Source organism: Amphiprion ocellaris, chromosome 15 (genome assembly GCF_022539595.1).
Source record: "Amphiprion ocellaris isolate individual 3 ecotype Okinawa chromosome 15, ASM2253959v1, whole genome shotgun sequence".
In the NCBI taxonomy this organism is placed as follows: Eukaryota; Metazoa; Chordata; class Actinopteri; family Pomacentridae; genus Amphiprion; species Amphiprion ocellaris.
In genome coordinates this window covers 26,129,140-26,151,600 of record NC_072780.1, presented here as the reverse complement: position 1 = coordinate 26,151,600, position 22,461 = coordinate 26,129,140, and the positions used below count along the sequence as shown (strand labels likewise).

At 38.8% G+C, this 22,461-nt stretch overlaps 1 protein-coding gene and 1 non-coding gene across 2 annotated transcripts in view; one reads left to right on the top strand and one right to left on the bottom strand.

Moving 5' to 3' along the window:
- Positions 1-22,461, top strand: part of LOC111571909 (collagen alpha-1(XIV) chain) — a 245,817-nt gene that overhangs the window by 186,175 nt on the left and 37,181 nt on the right. The window contains exons 29-36 of the mRNA XM_055017695.1: positions 1,184-1,222; positions 1,953-2,091; positions 2,253-2,395; positions 3,992-4,101; positions 10,743-10,901; positions 13,453-13,530; positions 14,449-14,535; positions 14,786-14,839. Coding sequence (XP_054873670.1) covers positions 1,184-1,222; positions 1,953-2,091; positions 2,253-2,395; positions 3,992-4,101; positions 10,743-10,901; positions 13,453-13,530; positions 14,449-14,535; positions 14,786-14,839 — 809 coding nt within the window. The remainder of the gene's footprint in view (positions 1-1,183; positions 1,223-1,952; positions 2,092-2,252; positions 2,396-3,991; positions 4,102-10,742; positions 10,902-13,452; positions 13,531-14,448; positions 14,536-14,785; positions 14,840-22,461) is intronic.
- trnai-aau (transfer RNA isoleucine (anticodon AAU)) lies at positions 6,936-7,009 on the bottom strand. The gene has a single exon. It is a non-coding gene; the product is annotated as a tRNA-Ile (tRNA).

Below are 22,461 nucleotides of genomic sequence, written 5' to 3'. Positions count from 1 at the left end.
AAATTAATCAAATTAATGAATTAACTATCAGAGAATTACTGGACCAGCTCTCCAGTCTGTGAGACAGTGACTCACTGTTTATGTCAGAAAAAGGGAGTTATTGTGTTCAAAAATTTCAGAGAACAAATGTGTGAATCGAGGCTGGGGTATGAAAGGACTGGTCTTATCGTGGAGATGATTCTTAACCGGGGACACTGGACTGGATGGCTTGCTTGATGATGATAGATACTTTATTAATCCCGTGGGAAATTACAAACGTCCAGTTGCAACCACACGTTCAGCAGATAAAGCAGCAAAGTAATGCAATGCACATACTGATGGCATAATACTAGGACACAATACAAGTATAAACTAAGGGCTAGAATCACTAAAAACATTTAAGAGCAACCCTAAACCCTTGTTTGATGTGTAGTTCAAAGGTTAGATCAGAATCAACTCCTGTATTAGTCAACTGGCTTTACATTAGCAAATAAAGTATCAAGGATGCTTGCAAGGAGACTCCATAAATTATTAATTAAGTTAATCACTTACAAAAAGACCAGCTTAATACTCCCATCTAAAGAATTTTGCCAGTACCGTCTCAGTGAATGAGTTGGAACTCGACTTTAGATGCCAACGCTGATGGACTACACCACTTACTGAGATATTGGAGGTATATAGGAATAAATAATGGCTCAAATAAGTGTGAAGTTATTTTGTTGTATAATTGTCACCTTCTTAGCTGTTTGAAAAAATGCCTTTTCATTTTAATTAGTTCACCTATAGACTAGAAAAATAAAGAATTTAACTCACTTTGCCACTCAAAGGCAGCCAACATTTAAAGTGGAATGTTATCTTTCATGTTGCTTAATGTATTGATCAATCAATCTGTACACCTTAACTGTCAATACAACAACTCTGACCATTAGTTTTCATTTGTGTTCTTGCTTTAAGCTGGGATTCACTGTTCAAGCCCTTCAAAATATGATTGACTGTCAACCAGATCATGTGAACTGTAAATATTCTATTTTTTAACATGGAAAAAAGCAGCATAGCGTCATTCTGGCAGCACTACACCTATATATACCAATAGTTATCATATGTAATGTTGCTTATTTGCAGTATTGACCATAGTTGCATGTGTTTATAGGATTCTATTGTGTATTTTGAGGTTTATAATCAAGCGTCTTTCTGTCTTTCGCAGCTTGTCCATCTGTACCGATGAGTGGCAGCACAACTCCAGGTGAAAGTTCAACCATGTAGATTTCATGCTTTAATTTTCTGAACCCCAAAGCATGTTTTCTCTTGGAAAGAATATACCCAAATTACCCCATTTATCAGAGCCAGAAACTGTAAAAACAGGAAAAAATACGAGTTTTCGGCATTCTGCCTAACTGTGTCATGTGTGGCGTAAAGTTCCATCATGAAAAAATAACCAATTCTAATCTTAAAATTGTGATATTTTATCAAAATCACTCTATTCTACATGTCTCGTTCAAATTATCGGCCAGACTTTTTGCAATAACCAAATCATGCACAAAAAAAAAAAAAAAAAATCAGTTTTTTTAATGCAACTGACAACTAATGACAGATTAAGCTGTGACCAACAGTCAAGAGACAAAAAATCAACAACAGTAAACAGAGGAGCAAATTGTTGGAAGATACATTCAGTGTGATGAAACATCTTTCTTGAGGTAATGCGCAAAGTAGTATAAAAAGTAACAATAAATAGTAAAAAAAACAAAAGCATGTGGAGCCCCCTTTTTTTTCTAGGACTGATTACGCCAGGACATTTTTAGTTTGGTCTTCCTATAGCTATGATAGGTTCAAGCCTTTGTCTTCTAGTGAAAAATGAGCCCACGGTGAGCACAAATACCCAGAAACTGCTTGGGGTTCAGAGGGTTAAATCAACAGTTGGTTTGAGCCCAATAATTTGGCGTTTACAAATTATAATTCACACTATTCATCGTCAGGCTTCCGTATGATGGAGCTGTTTGGCCTTGTTGAGAACCGGTACAGCAGCATCTCCGGTGTTTCCATGGTCCCTGGCACCTTCAACGCTTTCCCCTGTTTCCACCTGCACAGTAATGCTCTGCTGGCACAACCGACCAGGTAGCTCAGAGAACATATCTTATGACCTGAATATCTCTTATTGCTACCAGCTGCATGGAAAAGACTTGTAGCCTCAGGAAAAGAAAATCTGAGACCATCCCCAGGGAGGTTTCACAGTGTTGACCCTTCTGTGATGTCTTGTCTGCTGCTTTGGTTCACAGGTACATCCATCCTGAGGGGCTGCCCTCCGACTACACCGTCACCCTGCTGTTCAGACTGCTGGCTGACACCCCTGAGGAGCCATTCGCTCTCTGGGAAATCCTCAACAAGAACAACGAGCCACTGGTGGGAGTCATCATGGACAGTGAGTGGAGAAACACAGCCCTTAACAATCAACGTGAACGCATTAAGTTCTGTTGAGGCCATTTTAGGCTTTATGCATCCATAAGGGTACACATAGGTAATCAACCAAAAGATATGACACGCCAGTGCGTGATCCCTTATCATTCACATTTTAACTATTCACTATTAAAATAGTTGTAGTGGAACTAGTCACTGCAGGCCTTTGAATTGTGCATGCTTTCCACTCACTGGGCCCAAACACAGTGATGAGCTTTAAATTCTTTAATTTTTTTGGCCTTTTGTTGACTTCAATTGATAGGTGCAGTTGAGAGGCAGACAGGAAAGTAGGGAGAAGAATGGGGGGAAGACATGCAGTAAAGTGCCGTGAGCTGGAATTGAAGCCAGGCCGCTGAGTATATGGGTCACGCACTTAACCAATTGAGCTATCTGGGCACCTGAGCGATGCACATTTTTAACAGATTTTGTAACTGATAATCAGCACCCTTATCAATCAATAATATGTTAACAATATCGCAAAAATAAACTCAAAGGCCATCATGTTGTGTCCTGATACAGCTGCTAGCGTAGATTATGAGCCACTAGGTGATGCTGTATTAGCACACTTCAGCTCACCTTACAAAAGGAGACATAAAGGCATTAAGGTGGGCATTAAATGGCACATAAGACTATCTCATGGTGGCCATTAACCAGCTACACTCCCACAATGCTCTCTGTTTGCCAACATGGAACTGCTGGCAGACTGAATGACAGCTTTCTTAAGTCCCTATGGTAGCAAACATTTAGAGGCTTCACCTGATGGCTGAACTAGGTACTACAGCTGATGTACAGGACATTTTCAAAGATTAATGTCCTTCGTCTTCCATGGGAAGCATCCACAGGAGCTCCAGGTGTTTTTTGTGTTTAATATGAGAGGAAATACTTTCAAAGTCTGCATCGGTCTCCACACATGGACTAAGAAAGCATAAACTGGTCTTGCTTTGTTCCTATAACTACAAATCCTTTCCAATTAGTCAGTGGACGTACAGAATAACAGGAAGACTCACTGTTGTCATGAAGGAGAACCATGTCCTTTTCAGATTTCTATAGTGAAATTGATACACTTCAGGAAGAAAAGGATAGAAATAAATGGTGGATTGAACAGAAAGGGATGTCACTTGCTATAAAAAGTATTGGATAATGTAGATATTGAAGGATATTCCTCACAAACACACTTGAGATTGTCAGTCACTTCTCCGACAATTAAGATCACCAGGGTTCTGTAGCAAGAACTCAGATAGCACTTCCATTTTTGGTCAGATAAAAAATAGTATTTAGAGTGTATTTAGAAAACAACGTACTGCTTAGTAAAACCAATTGAGGTGGTATTGGTGAGATGAGGTACAGAGCTCAGACATACTCCAGATACTATAGATTACCTGAATATTTATATTTTAAATAAGTTGTCTTTTTGTGTAAGTATCATAAAGAATCAGTCAACATCCCATGTTTCATAATGAAAAACTGAATCTCCCTTAATATCTTTAATACTTGCAAATTTAGTGTATTTTTGTGTTTGAATTTTTCTTTTTTTACGTGTACATTGTGTGTCTTTCTGCAGATGGAGGAAAAACTCTGACATTCTTTAATAACGACTACAAAGGAGATTTTCAGACGGTCACATTCGAAGGGCCAGAAGTCAAAAAACTCTTCTATGGCAGCTTCCATAAGGTCAGAATGACTTCCTGTTTTATGTTGTCTGACTGAACATACTGACTGAAGATTTGTTTTTACTTCAGCATTTAAAGTTTTATCTGGATGCACATGTAATGCAGTGTAGAGATTTTCATAGCTGTGATTAAGTGATGAGTTCAGAGGGTTAATAACATCATTGTTTTACAGTCGGATCATCATTGAGCTATATATTGTTCAGTGAAAACACTTTCCCGCTTTTGTTAGATTACAGATATTACGTAGCAAAGAAATAAAATTGCATGTATAATTTTTAAAAATTCTAAATTAATACGTCCATATCAGAAATCAGTATTTTTCAGTATTGTTTAATCATTTATATTTGACAATAGAATGACACTTTTTTTCCCTATATTTAAATCAGCCAAACAAATTATTATTTTACAGATATTTGTAGTTATTTGAAAGAAAAACATGTATATTATGGACTAAAAAATCTTGCATACTTTAATTTCTTAAATGGTTATATTACAAATTTTCCCTGTTTTGCTAAATTAGACATCTAGAAAAAATCACACAATTTAGTTTTATTCATTTATGTCTTAATAGTAAAAAAAAAAATAAAAAAATTCTGTAAATAACGTCCACATCACACAAATCTGTATTTTTATAAATGGTAATTCAGTCTTTTATGTCTAACAATAAAATAACACTATTTTTACTGTCATTATTTTACAGATATTTGCTGTTATTGAACAGCAATTGAAAAAAATGGTACATAATTTCTTTCAGTGTGATATTACAGATTTCCGTTTGGTTAAATAAGACAATATCTAGAAAAATTACAATTTTTTTTCTAATAATTTACATGTTAACCATAAAAATGGACCAAAAACTATGACTAACAACCACCTCAAAAATCTGTATTTTCACAAATGATAATTAGATTCTTTAGATTTTACCGTAAAATGTCTCTGTTTTTACTATATTTAAATCTACATTAAACAAAATCATTATTTTTCAGACATTTGCTGTTGAATTGACAAATTCTGTATATGAAGGCCTGAAAAAGTGGTATATAATTTCTTTTTATGTTATATTACAGATGTTCCCTATTTTTTTTAATTACACAATATTTAGTAAAATCACAGAAACTTATTTTTTTATTAACAAAATTTCTTAAAATCTTTATTTTTCCAAATGGTAATTAGTTCTTTAGGGTTTGACAATAAAATTACACTAATATTACTGTATTTGAAACTACTTATATTATTTTCCTGATATTTCACATTATTTTCACACTTCTTAACATTACAATATTTCTGCATTTTATCTGACACCCATATGGAGTTTTTTTTTTTTATAGATTTTTAAAAAAATTAAGCTAACTAACATGGGAACCTACTGTAAAATACGCTGATATCTTTATATGCTTTGTCGTGATTTAATTCAAGATCTATTTACACAGCTGGTACTGCAGGTAACAGAACACCGATTAGAGAATTGATTAGTTTATTGGCATTTATCACAGAGAACATTCCATCAGTGACATTAATGTCACCAAAAACTAAAGTCCACATGTTCTCTAACATGTTCTCTGTTATGAGAAAGTGTCAGACCTAAATGCATTCATTCAAAAGATGAAGTTTAAAGAGCTCTCGTGGAGCTGTTGTGTTACAAATAAACACCTGTGTTGAGTCGCTGAGCAGTAAAATAACAATGTTAAATTATCAGCATTAGTAGTTTCCTACCAGCATTCATCTCTTGCATCATTTGCAGTAGGACAGTTGCTGATAGTTGCATAACATCATAACAAGCTGCACCTTTTGACTGAAGTAGGCGACACGTGATTGGTGCATTTTGTGCAGAAGAAGAGTCACATGACACCAGCCATGTCTCTGATTGATGCCCATCGTTTCTGATTTGGGTTTATGGTTTTGTCAAACCAGCTCACACAAAGAAAGCCTGGATATGTTGAACCTGCTTTGCAGTACAGCCATCTGTCGTGCTATTGGATCATTCATTTATTCAGTTCCTTACCTTCTCCCCCTCCCCCCTCACTCTTCTTCTCTCATCCCAAACCTTGTAGAGCGACACAGTAGTTTCAGTGTTGACAGGTGGAGCGTAGCTGCCCTGAGCCTGAACCTGCTCACAGTCGTGTTGTGTTATCATCAGTGTGTCAGTGCTGTGGGACTCACCGACTGATCTGCAGTCACTTCTGTCTGCTGGCTGTCAGCGGAGGTTATCCTGCCTACCCTTTCACCTTCTCCTCTGTGTGTGTGCGTCTGTACTGCATACTTAGTGGATTTTACCTGACAAGTCTCCGTACAGGTCTGTGTGATTATGAATCAGAGCATATAAGTCATTTGATAATCAGCCAAATCTAGCGGTTCTCCCGCCTTACCTTGCTTTGAAGATTCAATTTTTCCCCCATACAGTAAGTCACAGAAGTTGAGCTTTCGTATCTCGTCGCATAAACGTCGATAAACTGTGTCTTAGTTGCCCGAGAAGCTGACATTTGGAAATATGACAAGAATGCGGAAATATCCTGCATGGACTGATAAGGCAGCATCGCTTCACACTCTAAACAGGATTTCTCTCACAGTTCGGCAGCGCTAATGCAGATTGAAGGGACTTCTGCTCTGAATACTGTATATTTTTATTTATTATCCCTTATTAATCCCACAAGGGGATTTTCCCATCTCTCCCTAGCTGGGGGAGTCAGAGCGACGATTCAGCATCCCTGGAGCAGGAAGGGTTAAGGGCCTTGCTCAAGGGCCCAACAGTGGCCACATCAGGGCTTGAACCTCTGACCTTCTGATCAGTAGTCCAGAGACTTAACCGTTGCACCACTACTGCTCCAAAAACATTTGTGGCCTGTACGGGGATCGAACCCGCGACCTTGGCGTTATTAGCACCACGCTCTAACCAACTGAGCTAACCGGCCATGTAAACTGGATGAACGTGTGTTTATGTACAAACACACACAAGGAAGTGGGCATGCAGCAAATGCAGTAAAACAGTTCAAGAGCACAGATTAAAACACCAGGACGATGCTTTCATTAACCTCTAAAGTTTAGATATACAGTTGTGCTCTTAAGTTTACATACTCTGGCAAAATTTGTGAATGTCCTTTAAAAAAAAGAAAAAAAAGTTTAATGATGGAAAAACTTTTCTTTCATTTAGGGTTAGAGGTCAGACAAAGTTATTTATTGTCACGCAGTTGTATTGCACTGTTCATTCATGTTTTCATTAAAGAATGGTACATCTTTTACTCATTTTGCCAGGGTATGTAAACTTAAGAGCGCAACTATATGTGGAAACCTGTGGCCATATTTAGAAAAACAATTTCACTGCTGACGTTAAGCCAAATTAAATTTTGTTAAATACCGGTAATGTTTTCACAAAAATGTCAAATTGGTTTTAATCTCCTGAACCCAAAATCCCACCAGTGGGTTTGACAGGTTTGTTTAAAAGAAAAAACACACAGCAAAATTACACCATTTATCCGCCAGAAACTGTAAAGGAAACAAAAAAGAAACACTGGATTTTCAGATTTCCGACAGTCCTCGAACAACTCATTTCTAGTGTGCCATTCACTTAATCAAAGCTGTCTTATTTAGAAACTTGCCCAAAATATACTGTTTGCTCAACCCAGGTTTTATTAAAAACAAAAAATTCTATATTCCTCGGCACAACCAAGAATGTATGAATGATTCTTTGACAACCAACAGTCTTGTAGCAAAAATTCATCGACCATTAGGTTGAACTGCAGGCTGCGTTTACACAAAGCAACCAATTTTAATTAAAAATAATAAGGATAATTTAAACTGTAAAATATCTGTAAAACAACATTTTTAAATCAATATTGGTGCCACCTGTGGGCACAAAAATGTTATACATGTATATTGCATTTTTTTTTTTTTTTTTTTTAGCTGTGGTAAAACAGTTAAAGAAATTCAGCATTTTTCCCCTATTTTTTACAGTATTTGTTTTATTCTAACTTTGCTATGTTGCATAAAAGAAATTGCTTAGTTCTTCTAGTCATGGTTGTACTGTTTCCATAGAAGTGCAGGACTTTATATGTAGTGAAAAATTAGCATACAGTGAGTAAAAACTGTAACACACCTCAGAAACTACTTGGAGTTCAGAGGGTTTATGATGCTATTAATTGTATCTCTGTCAGAGCTACTTTCATAATTATGAAAGTAACAGCTGCATGTACAATTTCAGTCGACTTTCTGAATATAAAACATGTTTTTCCTTTTCAAAGGCAGTAAATATGGTATAAATACTGCCACTGTTTAAGATTAAATTCAATGTTAACTACAGGAGACATCAAAAAACCCAACCAAGAAAAACAAACTAATTAGGAACACAAAGATAAATCTAACTGTCGAAGGGTATTGAGGGTGTTTTTAGTTTGCAACCTGCTGTATGTTGTACAAATATAATTCTGCAGTCATCTAAGGATGCAAAGCAAAATAAAATGTTGTCCTGAGCTTTAAAGGCTCTAAAAACAGCAAAATGGAACTTTCTTTTTTCTTTCTTTCTTTCTTTCTTTCTTTATTCCACCCACTTCAGTCGTACTTCTATGTCTTAACTTCACTATAAGTATATATAATCACAACTACAGAGCAGACTTTATAGGTTTATGGTCTGTTTTCTATAAAAGTGAATATCCTCTTTGCCAGGACAAACATAGAATGCTTTAATTTGTGCTTACTAAAGTGAAAAAAACACACAAACTCCAAATATTCCAGATAAAGATATATACTCTCACATCGTAGCTTCTTTATTTTCCCTCTTTTCTCTAAATATAATTCAGGAAGCAAATAACAGAGGGACTTAATAACTTGTAGAAGCTCCTTTTTTTGTGACAGACAGTATTACCTGTATGTGCTGTTAAATATAGCAGTGACACTCAGGGTGTTAATGTAAGTTTAAGTGCAGCTGGTGGTGAAGCTTTCACTGTGCTCTGCTGCAGGACTGTGAAAGTCTTTATTTAAATGGGTTCGTTTTGTCCCTGAATAAACCTCAGGAAGCCCACACCGGCTACAAAATAAGTATGTTTGCTTGTATGTGTGCATGCGCTTCTGTGCATCATTTCTGGATTGTTCGAACTTTTATGGAAACAGCACAACCACAGTTTGAAATAGACAACTCGAAAATGTCATCTGTGCAGTCTGACAGTTATGATGCCAGAAATAAATTAAAAAGAAAACAAATGCTGAATATCTTTATTTGTTTTACAAAAGTTTCATAAAAGCCGGAGCCAACATGTACAAAACTTGTCCAAGGTGTCACCAACGCTGCAAAAAACAACAACAAAAAAAACGCTAAAGATATTTTACTACTTGCATTTTTAATTTGTTTCAACACGTGTCATTTCTGCTCTGCAAACTGCACAGTCTGCAGTGAAAAAAATCCCCGAATTTTTGTCACGCAAGCGTTAGTCACAGCCAAGTCAGTCAAGGGAATTTTTTGTTTTTTACAGACTCTGATTAGAATTGACAGTTAATTTTTAGTCCATTTTTAAGTGAGACATGTAGCATAAAGTCATTTTGATGAAATATCATGATGTTTGGTTCAATTTCTCGACCCAGTAGCAGATGAGTAGTTCAAGACCCATCAGGAAGTTCAAATATATGTTGTAATTTTTTATCACAATTTTTTTTATCACAACACTCAAACCCATGATCATTTTTGGGTTAATTAAGATTTTTTTGTGCACCACATTAAAGCATCGTCTTCTAGCTGCTGCAGCATTGAGCAGGAATCAGATAAACAAAATATGTGTGGTCTATTTTCACACCTACTTTACTTTTAAAAAGTATCTAACTGCTGGAAACAGTTACTAGACTTTCATTAATTCTGCATTAATGCTCCTGTATGTGTTTTTTTTAATGTTTTTTTTGTGTAGTTTTAAAGTACAACCAGCCCTGGGAAGTGCAGTAGAAAATTTTGCCTTTTGGCAAAATCTAATACATTAACATAATATTAATGTTAAGTATTAGCATCAAAATATACTGAAAATATCAGCAGTATAACGCTCAATTGACAGGCTAGCATTTTTTCAGAATAATGTTTTTATATTGTTAGATTTTAATTAGTGGTTCGTTGACTTGTTCACGCCTTAAAGCTGGTGATTTAACTACTTTCTTGTACATTTCCCCTTTAAGGATCAATTATTTATATATTCATTATATTTTGGGCTATTAACTAAAATCAGCAAAGTAACTGAAGTTATCAAATACATGTGGTCTAGTACACAGTATTTAAGTCCAATATTTGCCTCTCGTATGAAAGCGAAAGCATAAAGTAGCAAAAAATGAAAATACAGTACAGGAAGTACAGCTTCAGTAAATGTACTTGTCCATGAAAGCCAAATAAGACAGTGGATAGTGGCCTTTAAATCAGTCCTTTTTTTGCAGAGGATTCCTAAAGGCTGCAGATTTTGGAAGTAGTGAAAGACAGATCCTCTTCAGGGATATTAGTAACCGCAACCTGACGAGCAGCCAAACAACAAAGTGAACAAATCTTTCCTTTTTATCTTGACGTCCAGTAAAATTGATTAATTTCCAATCCAAGAAGCTCTACCTGGGTGATCAGGCGTTCAGCACTTGAAGTCACTTTCAGGAATGAAATATTGAACATGTTTGTTGTTTTCATTTGTGCAGCTTCACATTGCAATCAGCAAGACGAGCGCCAAAGTGTTCATCGACTGCAAGATGGTGGCCGAGAAGAACATCAACGCGGCAGGAAACATCACCACAGACGGAATGGAAGTTCTGGGCAGGATGGTTCGCTCAAGAGGGAACAAGGACAACTCAGCACCGGTGAGCAAAGCATGCAAGCACACAGAAAGTAAACTCTATTAGTGGCATAGGAGTGCAACTATTACTCATTTCATTAATTAATCAATTAGCTTTCAACTATTAAATTAATGAATATTAGGAAGGAAAGTTGAAATTCTCTGATTCCAGCTTCTTAAATGTGAATGTTTTCTGTTTTTTTCCTCCTCTGAGACAGTAAACTGAATATCTTTGGGTTGTGGACAAAACAAGACACTTTTATTTTGGGATATGGGAAACACTGATTAACATTTTTGACCACTTTCAAGATCAAACAACGATGGAAATGTTAGAGAAAATAATTGACAATGAAAATAATGATTAGTTGCATCCCTAACAGAGAGGGCTTCTTGCAGTATTTAGCAATGCATTGCAATACAAGACAAAACTTTATTAATCTCGAAATTAATTCTTGCTTGACCAAATCTAAGTTTAAATTGTTCTATTTTAATCGAAAGTTATTTAAAATGCTAAAAAACAGCCCAGCACAAATAAATGTTATGCTCCAGATTCTGCAAGAAGCACTCTCTATTAATGCTGTAAGTACTCGTTGTTTTCATTGTCAAATTATTTTCTTTAATATTCCAATAGTTGTTTGGTCTTGAAAGTCAAGAAAAATGTCAATCAGTGTTTCCCAAAGTCCAAAATAAAAGTGTATTGCTTTGTCCACAACCGAAAGATATTCAATTTACTGTCTTAGGGGAGGAAAGAAACGAGGAAACAGATACATTTAAGAAACTGGAATCACAGAATTTAGACTGTCCTTTCTAATCTACTTGGTTATTAATTTAGTAGTTGGAAGCTACATAATTAAATGAATAATCATTGCACCACTATGCCAGATCAAAAAGTATTCAAGTCTTCCCCTTTTGCTGCTTTTCAAAGCACAACAGCAAATACAACAACATTTTGTTATATATATATACACACACACACACACACACACACACACACACACACACACACACACACACACACACACACACACACACACACACACACACACACACACACATATTTATATAACAAAATTATCTTTTGCACCAAATTCTACTAAAAACAAACAAAACCATGGTAAACACTGTTTTCTGCTGAACTGGATTGAACTGCAGGCAGTGTTTACACTGGGCAAGGAGACGTGTGGAAACAAATTAAAATGAATTATAAACAAGTTGTATGAAGAATCATTTTTTTCCAATGTTGGTAACACCTGCTCATGTTGATTCCATTTTTGTTTTCATAGAATATTTAATCAAAGAATTTCAGCTTTAATTTTTTCTCCTTATATGATTCATGAAGAGACATAGCTTTGATATTCTGCACAGAAGACATTTTTGAATTCTCTCTACTTCTAGATAATGATGCTGCTTCCTGGTTAGAAAAATGAGCAGCTGAATGTGTTCGTCTTTCTATTTTTGAATATTTTCACAATCCAACACAAGGCTCAGAGTCTCCCACTGTGTTTTAAACCCCATGAATCAGCCCTGACTAATTCACCAAGCCTAATTAGACAAACTGAAAACACAGACATCTGTGAAAAGGTTCAGAGGAATGCCAGGGTACTCCTTTTTTTTTTTCTTTTTCTTTTTGGACACGACAAGGGATTATGACTGATTTGCCCAGCACTAAAATATCTCAAGACATTCAGCGATTTGTAACAGCTGATCATCAGCGGTCTTAATCCTGCCGCATGAAATAAAAACACCACCTCATTTGTAGTCAGAAGGCTTCCTGTTGATGCTTCTGCTAGTTTCCTGAGTGCATTTTAAGTTTTACGTTATTTATTCCCAAATTGACATTGTGACATGAGTACTTGCAGTCAGTTATGAAAAAAAATGTCCTGAATTATGTCATATTTTATATTTTGCACAAGCTAACGCTCTGAGCAGTTTCTTGACTTTCTTTTATTCATCACTGTGGGATCATTTTTCTTTGCAATATAACCTTAAAGCTACATTCTGTGCAGCATGAAGGACTTAAAATGCCATATATAATTAAAAAAAAGTAAAGACGATACTTCAATTTCTTACTGTTTATTTTCCAAAAAATATGTTTTATTCTCCTCTCAGTTTTTCTTTTTCTGCACTGTGTGAAGGCAGCCCGCATTAAACCTGAAAAGTTTTTGTCATGTGTTTATTTATTTGTTTTTCCACAAAGGAGCACAGAATTGTTTGTTTTTTGCAAATTCCGGTGGACAAAACTGTGTAAATTCATGAACTTTTAAACGAGACATGCAGAATAAAGTGATCTTCATGAAATACCAAGATTTTAAGCTCAAATTTGGTTGATTTTTCAAACATTTTCAACCAGAAAAGGTTGCAAATGCAAATATTCTTTCTGTACTTACAGTTTCTGGCTCAGCTAAATCATCTTATTTTGGTTATGTTTTAAAGATAGCATGCCTTTCAGGGGTTCAGAGGGTTAATTAGACTCATTTCTGGTGTTTTATGTGACATTGCAAAGCATCCACATTCTAACTGTGTGTTTGTGTGATTAAAATTTGTTTTGTTTTGTTTTTTCTTCTTTTCTTCTGCAGTTCCAGCTACAGAACTTTGATATCATCTGCAGCACTTCGTGGGCCAACAGAGACAAGTGCTGTGAAATTCCTGGTCTAGTGAGTGCAAAATTTTCTTTTTTCTTTTTTTTTTTAGGAGCGCATCAGTGTTGATTTACACTATGTGCATGAAGGTTGTGTGCAATTACTATTTAAAGCATTTTTCACACTGTTCTATTTTTTTGTGCTAGAAATTCACAGCAGCTGGTACAAAATCTGAAAATAAGCAAAATGAAATAATAATGTTTCCATTTTTCCAATGATTTTGTTGATAATATTCAAAGTTTAAAGAGCCCATCAATATTCTGCTCTTTGGGGATTCCATTTTCTTCAATGTGCTATGTACACTATTAAAGTACCGCAAAATCAGGGAGAATAGAATAGAATAGAATAGAATAGAATAGAATAGAATAGAATAGAATAGAATAGAATAGAATAGAATAGAATAGAATAGAATAGAATAGAATAGAATAGAAATACTTTATTAATCCCTGAGGGGAAATTTGGTTGTTACAGCAGAAAAAGTACAGTTCCCACTACCATAAATACAGATAAATAATCAAAAATGTGCAATAAATAAATATAAACAATGCGAAAATCTAAAATGCAAAATGTCCTATGCAACGAAAATTAATATCTCATAAAAATGCAGTATTTTTTATAATTAAAGTACATTTTCTACACTTAATTTTGCTTGAGATCATTTGTATTACTTTGGTTTTGAATGTTTCATCAAGAATATTTGCATTTACATGTCTAAAAACTACAACATGACAAATAAGGTGATTCTGTTCGTTAACTGCCACAAACTGTGTGTAATTTTGTCAGCTTATTACAGTACTAAACTTGAATTTAACAGTAGCATCAGTAGTAAAACCTTTATTGCACTTTGTTTGCTTCATTTGATCACATTTTCTGTTCCATTTCGTTGTCACATCTTGATTTTTTTGTCACCCTCATTGTGCTGTGATCATCCAGAGAAAGGAGGTCGACTGCCCAGCCTTGCCCAAAGCCTGCACCTGCACCCAGGACAGCAAAGGCCCCCCAGGCCCTGCTGGAGTACCAGTGAGCAAACACATACTCCTACATATGTTTATGTAGCGACACACACACTGTATCACACCTGCGTGTTGCATGAGCAGCTTGTGTTTCTTCACTTCAATCCATATTTTCTTTTACACTTCTCTGTCTGGCTGACCTTATTTCCTGTGCCTCAGCTTGTTTGCCAGCTATTTATCCATCCAGAATCACACAGTGTCTCACAGCAGCAAACGTGCTGATTGTGACCACCTCCTGCTGTTTGTGTTTCTAACAGGGAGGCCCAGGAATCAGAGGAGCCAGAGGTGATCGCGGAGAGCCGGGCCCCGTGGTGAGTTGTGTCGGTTTACTCTCTTTAAAAAGCCACCGCTGTGCACACAAGACAAGATGTCAGCTCTGTCTGTGCTCTGTTTAGATGTAAATGCTTTGCACTCTGAGGTTGTGGGTCATCTTCACAAATACGCTGCTGTGTTGTGGTGATTTCTCAGCTTGTATATTGACATAGACCGATCAGCCACAACATTAAAACCACCTGCACCTGCTTCCCAAACAGCTCTGATCATTGTTACATGAACATGGGACCTCTATGGGTGTCCTGTTATGTCTGGCACTGGGACATTAGCAGTGGATGCCTTAGGCTTGTACCAGTAAGAACTGTGTTGGTATAAAAATGTGATCTACTCCAGATTCAAGCCACCTAAGCTCACAGGTTTTTAATCTGGACCTGGTGTACATGTTTAAAAACAGAGCCATCATCAGTTTTCTTCACATAATGATACGAACGGATACCCAATGCTCACAAAAGTTTTGCCAAGGGCTCCTGAAATTGCAGCAGTTGGAAGTGAGATGGACTCATACACATATTATATTTAAACTCAAATGTGGTGCAACTCGAATACCTGTAGACATCAACACTTACAAAGACACTGTTTTGAAGATTCCTCTTTATTTTTGCCAGAATTCAAGTTTTGTGTGCCAGAATCTTACAGGACAGAAGACATCATGTACAACGTAATGATTTTTCACACAATGTTACCAGTACTAGAAGATTGAATTTCCCATTAATCATGTGAGGAGCCCCTCAGATTTATCTGCTGTTCTTATATATAAAACTTGATATAAAAAACAATACAGCAGCTGCAAAAGTAACGTGCTGCTACTAATAATCTTGCAGAAATAATAATGTGTCATTCAGAGGTTCTAAACTCAGACTTTTACTTTTCATGCAGGCCTTAAACTTGTAATGGAGTATTTCTATATTGCTGTAGTGGTACTTTTACTCAAGTAAAGGACTTCTTCTGCCAGTGGTGCTGCCCAGTTACCATTTCCAGTAAACCCACTTAATAACTTGCATTGCCACTGTGGTGTGCAGTGCTGAAAGTGAGAAATTGCTGAGGACTCAAACTGCAACAAACACCTCCACAAATAGACTTCATTGCTGAATATGTGTGGACATTTCATGTCATTGCTTTTCTGATAGGGAGATTCATGTTGCTGCTGGATGTCGGTTTTACTCTGCAGTAGCAGATATAAACAGCTGCCATTACGCCGTTTATCCTGTCTATCTTCTGAATGTGGCGGTTCAAGTAGATGATGAGGCTGATATAAATGTACTTGTCAAGCATTTGAAAGATTTACAGAAATACTTATGCAGCTTCTTTTGAACTCAACTGTGCTGCCATTTGCTTTGTCAGTTCAGCAGTCACAGCACCGAGATCAGTGCTGTGAAGCGTCGTACTATTTCATCATCTGAGATTCTGCATTTATACACAATTGTGTAAGTTGATGTTGGAGATTTAGTGCACTGTTAAGCTCCGATACATCATCAGTGGAATCAGGCAGGCTTACTGTTTCCCTGATGAGAAAATGCTTGTTTCTCTTGTTTTTGCTGTGTGGTTTTGGTGAGAGTTTTGAGGAAGTAGACTTTGTGTTTTATTTCTCATTATAGATAATTGAACCTCTACAATGATGTCTCCTTAATTTGCAATCAGTAATTTGTGAGTTTGTGGCACAGAAGGCAAACTTCTAATTTTGAAATGTGAGTTTGTAATTTGTTAGTTTGACAAATATTTTTCACTTATAGCTGTATGCTGGTAGCTTGTGAGTCACCAGAGCAGGAAAGAGAGTAAGTGAGGAGTTAGGAGCAAGACCAAGCTTGGATATCTGACATTTCAGCTCAAATACATAGCCACGAACAAAGGTTTACATACACTTGTAAAGAACATGTATATCATGACAGTCTTTAGTTTCCAGTGACTCCTATAATCTTTATAGAATCATTTAAACCCATGTATCTTTGTCAAAAAAGCAATCGTGCATTTTGTTTTTTTCATAGATTAAATATAGATGTAAATATAACAGCATCTGCTGGATTTAAAATATACATACAGCAACACTAATGGTTGGTTATTTCTTCCTCATTTTCACCTCAACTAGGCACTTTTGGTAGCCATTTATAAGTTTCTGGCAAGTTGCATCTTTGACCCTCCTCTTGTCAGAATTAGTGCTGATAGCTAAATTTGTTGTCTTTCCAACACAGATCCGTTTCTTTAGCACAGTCCACAGGTTCTTGATAAGGTTTAAGTCAGGACTTTCAGAAGGCCAGCTGAAAACCTTAATTCTAGCCTGATTCAGCTATTTCATTACCACTTTTAATGGGTTTTTGGGGCCACAGTCTTGTTGCAACACCCAACTGCTTCCAAGGTCCAACCAGGTTCAACCTTCTGGCTGATGGTTGTAGGTTTTCCTGAAAAATGTCGAAGTAATCCTCCTCTGTAAAGCGCCAGTTCCACTGGCACCAAAACAGCTCCAGAGCATAATACTACCGCCACCATGCTTGACAGTAGGTTTGTTCAAGTCAATAATTTGCTTTTTTTAGACTTTTGTGGAGCTCCTTGGACTTTTCCACTATAGTGTTTGTGCTGGGTCTAATGAGTGTATCAAATGGGCCCCAGTTAAACTGGCTCAGTGGAGTCAGCACTTGTGGTCAATCATAATCGCTCTAGAGAAGTTGAGAGGCGTATCACTCAGAACATCTGATAAGGTCAAGGTCAAAGTGTCTTTATTGGTCTCCCTTGGGAGAAATTTGTCTTAGACAGAGGGGTCTGCTGCACAGACAACACATACCACTCATACAATAAAATAAACCAGATAGAATAAACATTTGGGTAAAATAAACATCCAGATTAAAAAATAAATAGATCAGTAAATAAATAAAATAAAAGCACAATACATTTTCACGTTGGTTAAAAACAAACAAAAGTGCAATGTGCAAACTCAGCATTATGTATATAAAAATACTACAGATACACCCCTATACTGTAACACACAGTTATCTGGATGATCTGACTGGCTTCCTGTCCTGTTCGTCTCGGATGATCTGCTCATTGTTGAGCTTCACTGACAGAGGGATGAATGAATGTTTGTACCTATTTTATTTACATAGTGGGACCCTGTACCTTCTTCCTGAGTTTAGTAAAACGTATTCAGGGTGCAGTGCATGAGAGGTGTTTGATAAAATATTTTCTGCTTGTCTGAGGGCCATTTGATCGAATGGGTCTTGAGGGGTTCGAGGTGCTGGACTACCAATGACTTTCACCGCTGTTTTTAACAGGTTAGGTATCTGCGCTTTTGACTTCACGGTCAAATTTCCAAACCAGCTGGTGATGCCGAACCATAACACAGACTCAATGGTTGCTTTGTAAGAAATCAACATAATATTTTTACAGACACCAAACAATCTGAGTCGACGGAGGAAATGCATCCACTGGTGGGTTCGAGCACAGACACTTGACACATGCGTGTTCCAGCTTAAGTCATTGTCGATGTTCACGCCCAGGTATTTGTATGACTTGGGCGTGAACATCGACAATGACTTAAGCTGGATAAACACAACTGATCATTCAAGTTGCTGTGTGTATTTTTTGACCCAACAGTTTTTATCATATTTCCAGAAAACCTGCAACAAATGTATGAAAGAACCAAATTGCATGATGGTATTTTTGTGACAACATCACGTTTTGACTTAAATCCCATCAAGCACCTGTGGACTATGCTAAAGAAACAAGGTTGTGTCAGAAAGACACTACATTTAGTTTAACTGCACCAATTCGTTCAAGAGGAGATGCAACCAGAATCTTGTAGACAGCAACAAAAGCGCTTAGATGAAGTGGGTTGTCATTCTCATGATGAGCTTCATAAGGTAGTCAGGTAGGCATTGTGAAGTAGCTAAAGGATCTCAAACAGCAGCACATTGCCACATTCAGAAGACATTCAAGAACCAATGCTAAACAAAATGACTGACATTTATCAATGTGGTGCATTACAAAGCCGTTGCTAAGGCTCTGGGACTCCACAGAACCATAGTGAGAGTCATTATCCACAAATGGAGAAACGTGGAAAAGTGGTAAACCTTCCCAGGAGTAGCCAACCTCATCCAGGGGGTTACAAAAGAACCCAGAAGAACATCAAAAGATCTGCAGACCTCACTGACCTCAGTTAAAGTTGAAAATTGATGTGTTAGAAGCAGGAAAAATAGGCAAGCGTAAAGATTGGAGTAGTTTGGCGAGGACCAAATTGTGATGGTTAGATGACTGGATTGGAGCATCTTGAAAACTGCGGCTCTTGTGGGGTGTTCCCGGTCTGCAGTGGTCAGTATCTATTAAAAGTGGTCCAAGGAAGGAATAGTATTGAACCGGCGACAGGGCAATGGGTGGCCAAGGCTCATTGATGCACGTGAGGAGCGAAGGCTGGCCCGTGTGGTCCAATCCAGCAGACGAGCTACTGTTGCTCAGAGAAGTTAATGCTCATTCTGATAGAAAGGTGTCAGAATACACAGTGCATCGCAGTTTGCTCAGCTCCCTCTTCACCACGACAGTTTGATACAACGCCCGCATTACCGCTGACGCTGCACCAATCCACATCCCCATACTCCCACAGAGCCCCTCGGGCCACACGGTCATAGGCCTTCTCCAGATCCACAAAACACATGTAGACTGGCAGGTCCAACTCCCATGACCCTCTCAGCAGCTCCGCAAGAGTAAAGAGCTGGTCCACTATTCCATGACTGGGGCGGAATCTGTATTGCTCCTCCTGAATCCAAGATTTGACAATCGGTCAGAGCCTCTTTTCCAGCACCCCAGAGTAAACTTTCCCGGGGAGGCTGAGAAGTGTGATACCCCGGTAGTTGGAGCACACTCTCCGGTCCCCCTTTTTGAAAATGGGGACAACCACCCCTGTCTGCCACTCCACAAGTACCGTACCCAACGCCCACGCAACATTGTAGAGATGTGTCAACCAAGACAGTCCAACAATGTCCAGAGCCTTCAGCATCTCAGGGCGGATCTCGTCCACACCTGGCGCCTTGCCACCGAGGAGCTTCTTAACTACCTTGGCGACCTCTGCCACTGATATGGACGAAGATTCTTCAAGCTCTGCCTCTCCCACAGAGGATGTGTTTACTGTGTTCAGGAGTTCCTCAAAGCGCTCCTTCCACCACCCAACAATATCCCCAGTAGAGGTCAACAGTTCTCCACCCCGACTGTACACAGCCTGAGCAAAGCCCTGCCTCCCCTTCCTGAGGCATCAGACGGTTTGCCAGAACCTCCTTGAGGCCAACCGAAAGTCCTTCTCCATAGCCTCCCCGAACTCCTCCCACACCCGAGTTTTTGCTTCCACGACTGCTGCAGCTGCCACCCTTTTGGCCAACCGGTACCCATTGCCTGCTTCAGGAGACCCCCCAAGCAAGCCAAGCTCGAAAGACCTCCTTCTTCAGCCTGACAGCTTCCCTCACCGCTGGTGTCCACCAGTGGGTTCTTGGGTTGCCGCCATGACAGGCACCAGTGACCTTCAGACCACAGCCCCTAACAGCTGCTTCTGCAATGGAGGCTTTGAACATGGCTCACTCAGACTCCATGTGCCCAGCCTCCTCCGGGATGCAGGAGAAACTCTTCCGGAGGTGGGAGTTGAAAACCACATGGACAGGGTCCTCCACCAGACGTTCCCAGTTCACCCTCACTACTAGTTTGGGTTCAACAGGTCTGTCCAGCAGCCTTCCCCGCCACCGGATCCAACTCACCACCAGGTGGTGACCAGTTGACAGCTCTGCTCTTTTCTTCACCTGAGTGTCCAAGACATACGGCCGCAGGTCTGATGATACGACTATGAAGTCGATCATTGACCTTTGACCTAAGGTGCTCTGGTACCAGGTACATTTATGAGCAACCTTATGCTCGAACATGGTGTTCGTTATGGCCAATCAATAACTAGCACAGAAGTCCAATAACAAAACACTGCTCGGGTTCAGATCGGACAGGCCGTTCCTCCCAATCACCCACCTCCAGGTTTCTCTGTCATTGCCCACGTGAGCATTGAAGTCCCCCCGGAGAACTGTGGAGTAACCAGGCGGTACCCCTTCCAGGACACCACCCAGACTCCAAGAAGGCTGAGTACTCCGAACTGCTGTTCAAGTGCATAAGCACAAACAACAGTCAGAGTTTTCCCCTGTGCAACACGAAGTCGCAGAGAGGCGGCTGTCTCGTTCTCCGAGGAGAACTCCAACACACCGGCGCTCAGCCGGGGGCTTGTGAGTATCCCCACACCCGCCCGGCGCCTCTCACCATGGGCAACTCCGAAAAAGGAGAGAGTCCAACCCCTCTCCAGGATTCTGGTTCCAGAACCCTTGCTGTGCGTGGAGGTGAGCCCAACTATATCTAGCCGGTATCGCTCCACCTCCCACACCAGCTCGGGTTCCTTCCCCGCCAGTGAGGTGACATTCCATGTCCTCAAGGCTAATCTATGCCACCAGTGGGCAGTGCACCTAGATGCCCGCTCCTCCCGACTGCCTGGTTGGCATAGCACCCGACCCCGATTTCGTGCCCGGTGGGTGGCGACCCCGTGTTACTTTTTCGGGTTGTGCCGGACCGAGCCCCATGGGGCCCCAAGACTCGGCCACCAGGGGCTCTCTCACGACCTCCGCCCCAGACCTGGCTCCAGGGAGAGGCCCCGGTTTCCCTACTCTGGGCAAGGTAGCGGCTTCCTTCATGAGTGCTGTGTCATCAGGGTTTTCTGAATTGCTCTTTGTCTGGTCCCTCCCCCAGGACCAACTTGACTTGGGAGACCCTACCATGGGCTATTGCCCTGTATAACATAGCTCCCAGGATCACAGGGACACTCACACATGATAAGGTGGCGACTCATCGGGGGGGACATTCACGGTGCCTATGAAAAAGTATTCACTCCCATATCATCACTGTGATATTGTACTGTTGTTATAAACTGTAATTGTGGTTAAATGGGATTAAAAAGGCGTTCTGATACTAATAGCAGCCTATTTGATTGGTTATATGATTTCTGTTGATTAGTTTTTGCAGCTACTGATCAAATACCTTTTGTTCTCATCTCACCAATGTGGTGGAGTGCTGTTGGCCGCAACAGCTGGTTAAACCTAAATGCTTAAAAAATACAAAGACAGTTAAAATGCAGTTATCCAGCACTGATAAAACACAGAAAGATAACAGTGAGCAGACCACATGTAGTAACCGTCAGCACTAAAGAGCCCAAAGATGCTAATTTTTAAAGATCGGTCAGAGGTGTAAAATAACTGAGTTCTGTACTTAAATTGAACATTTCCATTTTCTGTCACTTTATATTTCTTCTTCACTACAATTCAGAGGCAAATATTGTGCTTTATACTCTACTACATGTATTGCAAAATATATTCAGTAAAATACATTATGATGCGTTATTGCTGGAACATCCCACAGTGACGTCTCAGTTTTAGATTAAAATTAAGCTTTATTGATGCCAGTGCAGCAGGAAATATTAAAATCAGCTTCACCTTTACCATCATCAGTATTTATATTCCAATCATATAATTTTCTGAAATGGGGCATTCACAGTAATGAGTACCAACATTTTGATATCAGTGCGTTCATACTTTTACTTCAGTTTGAT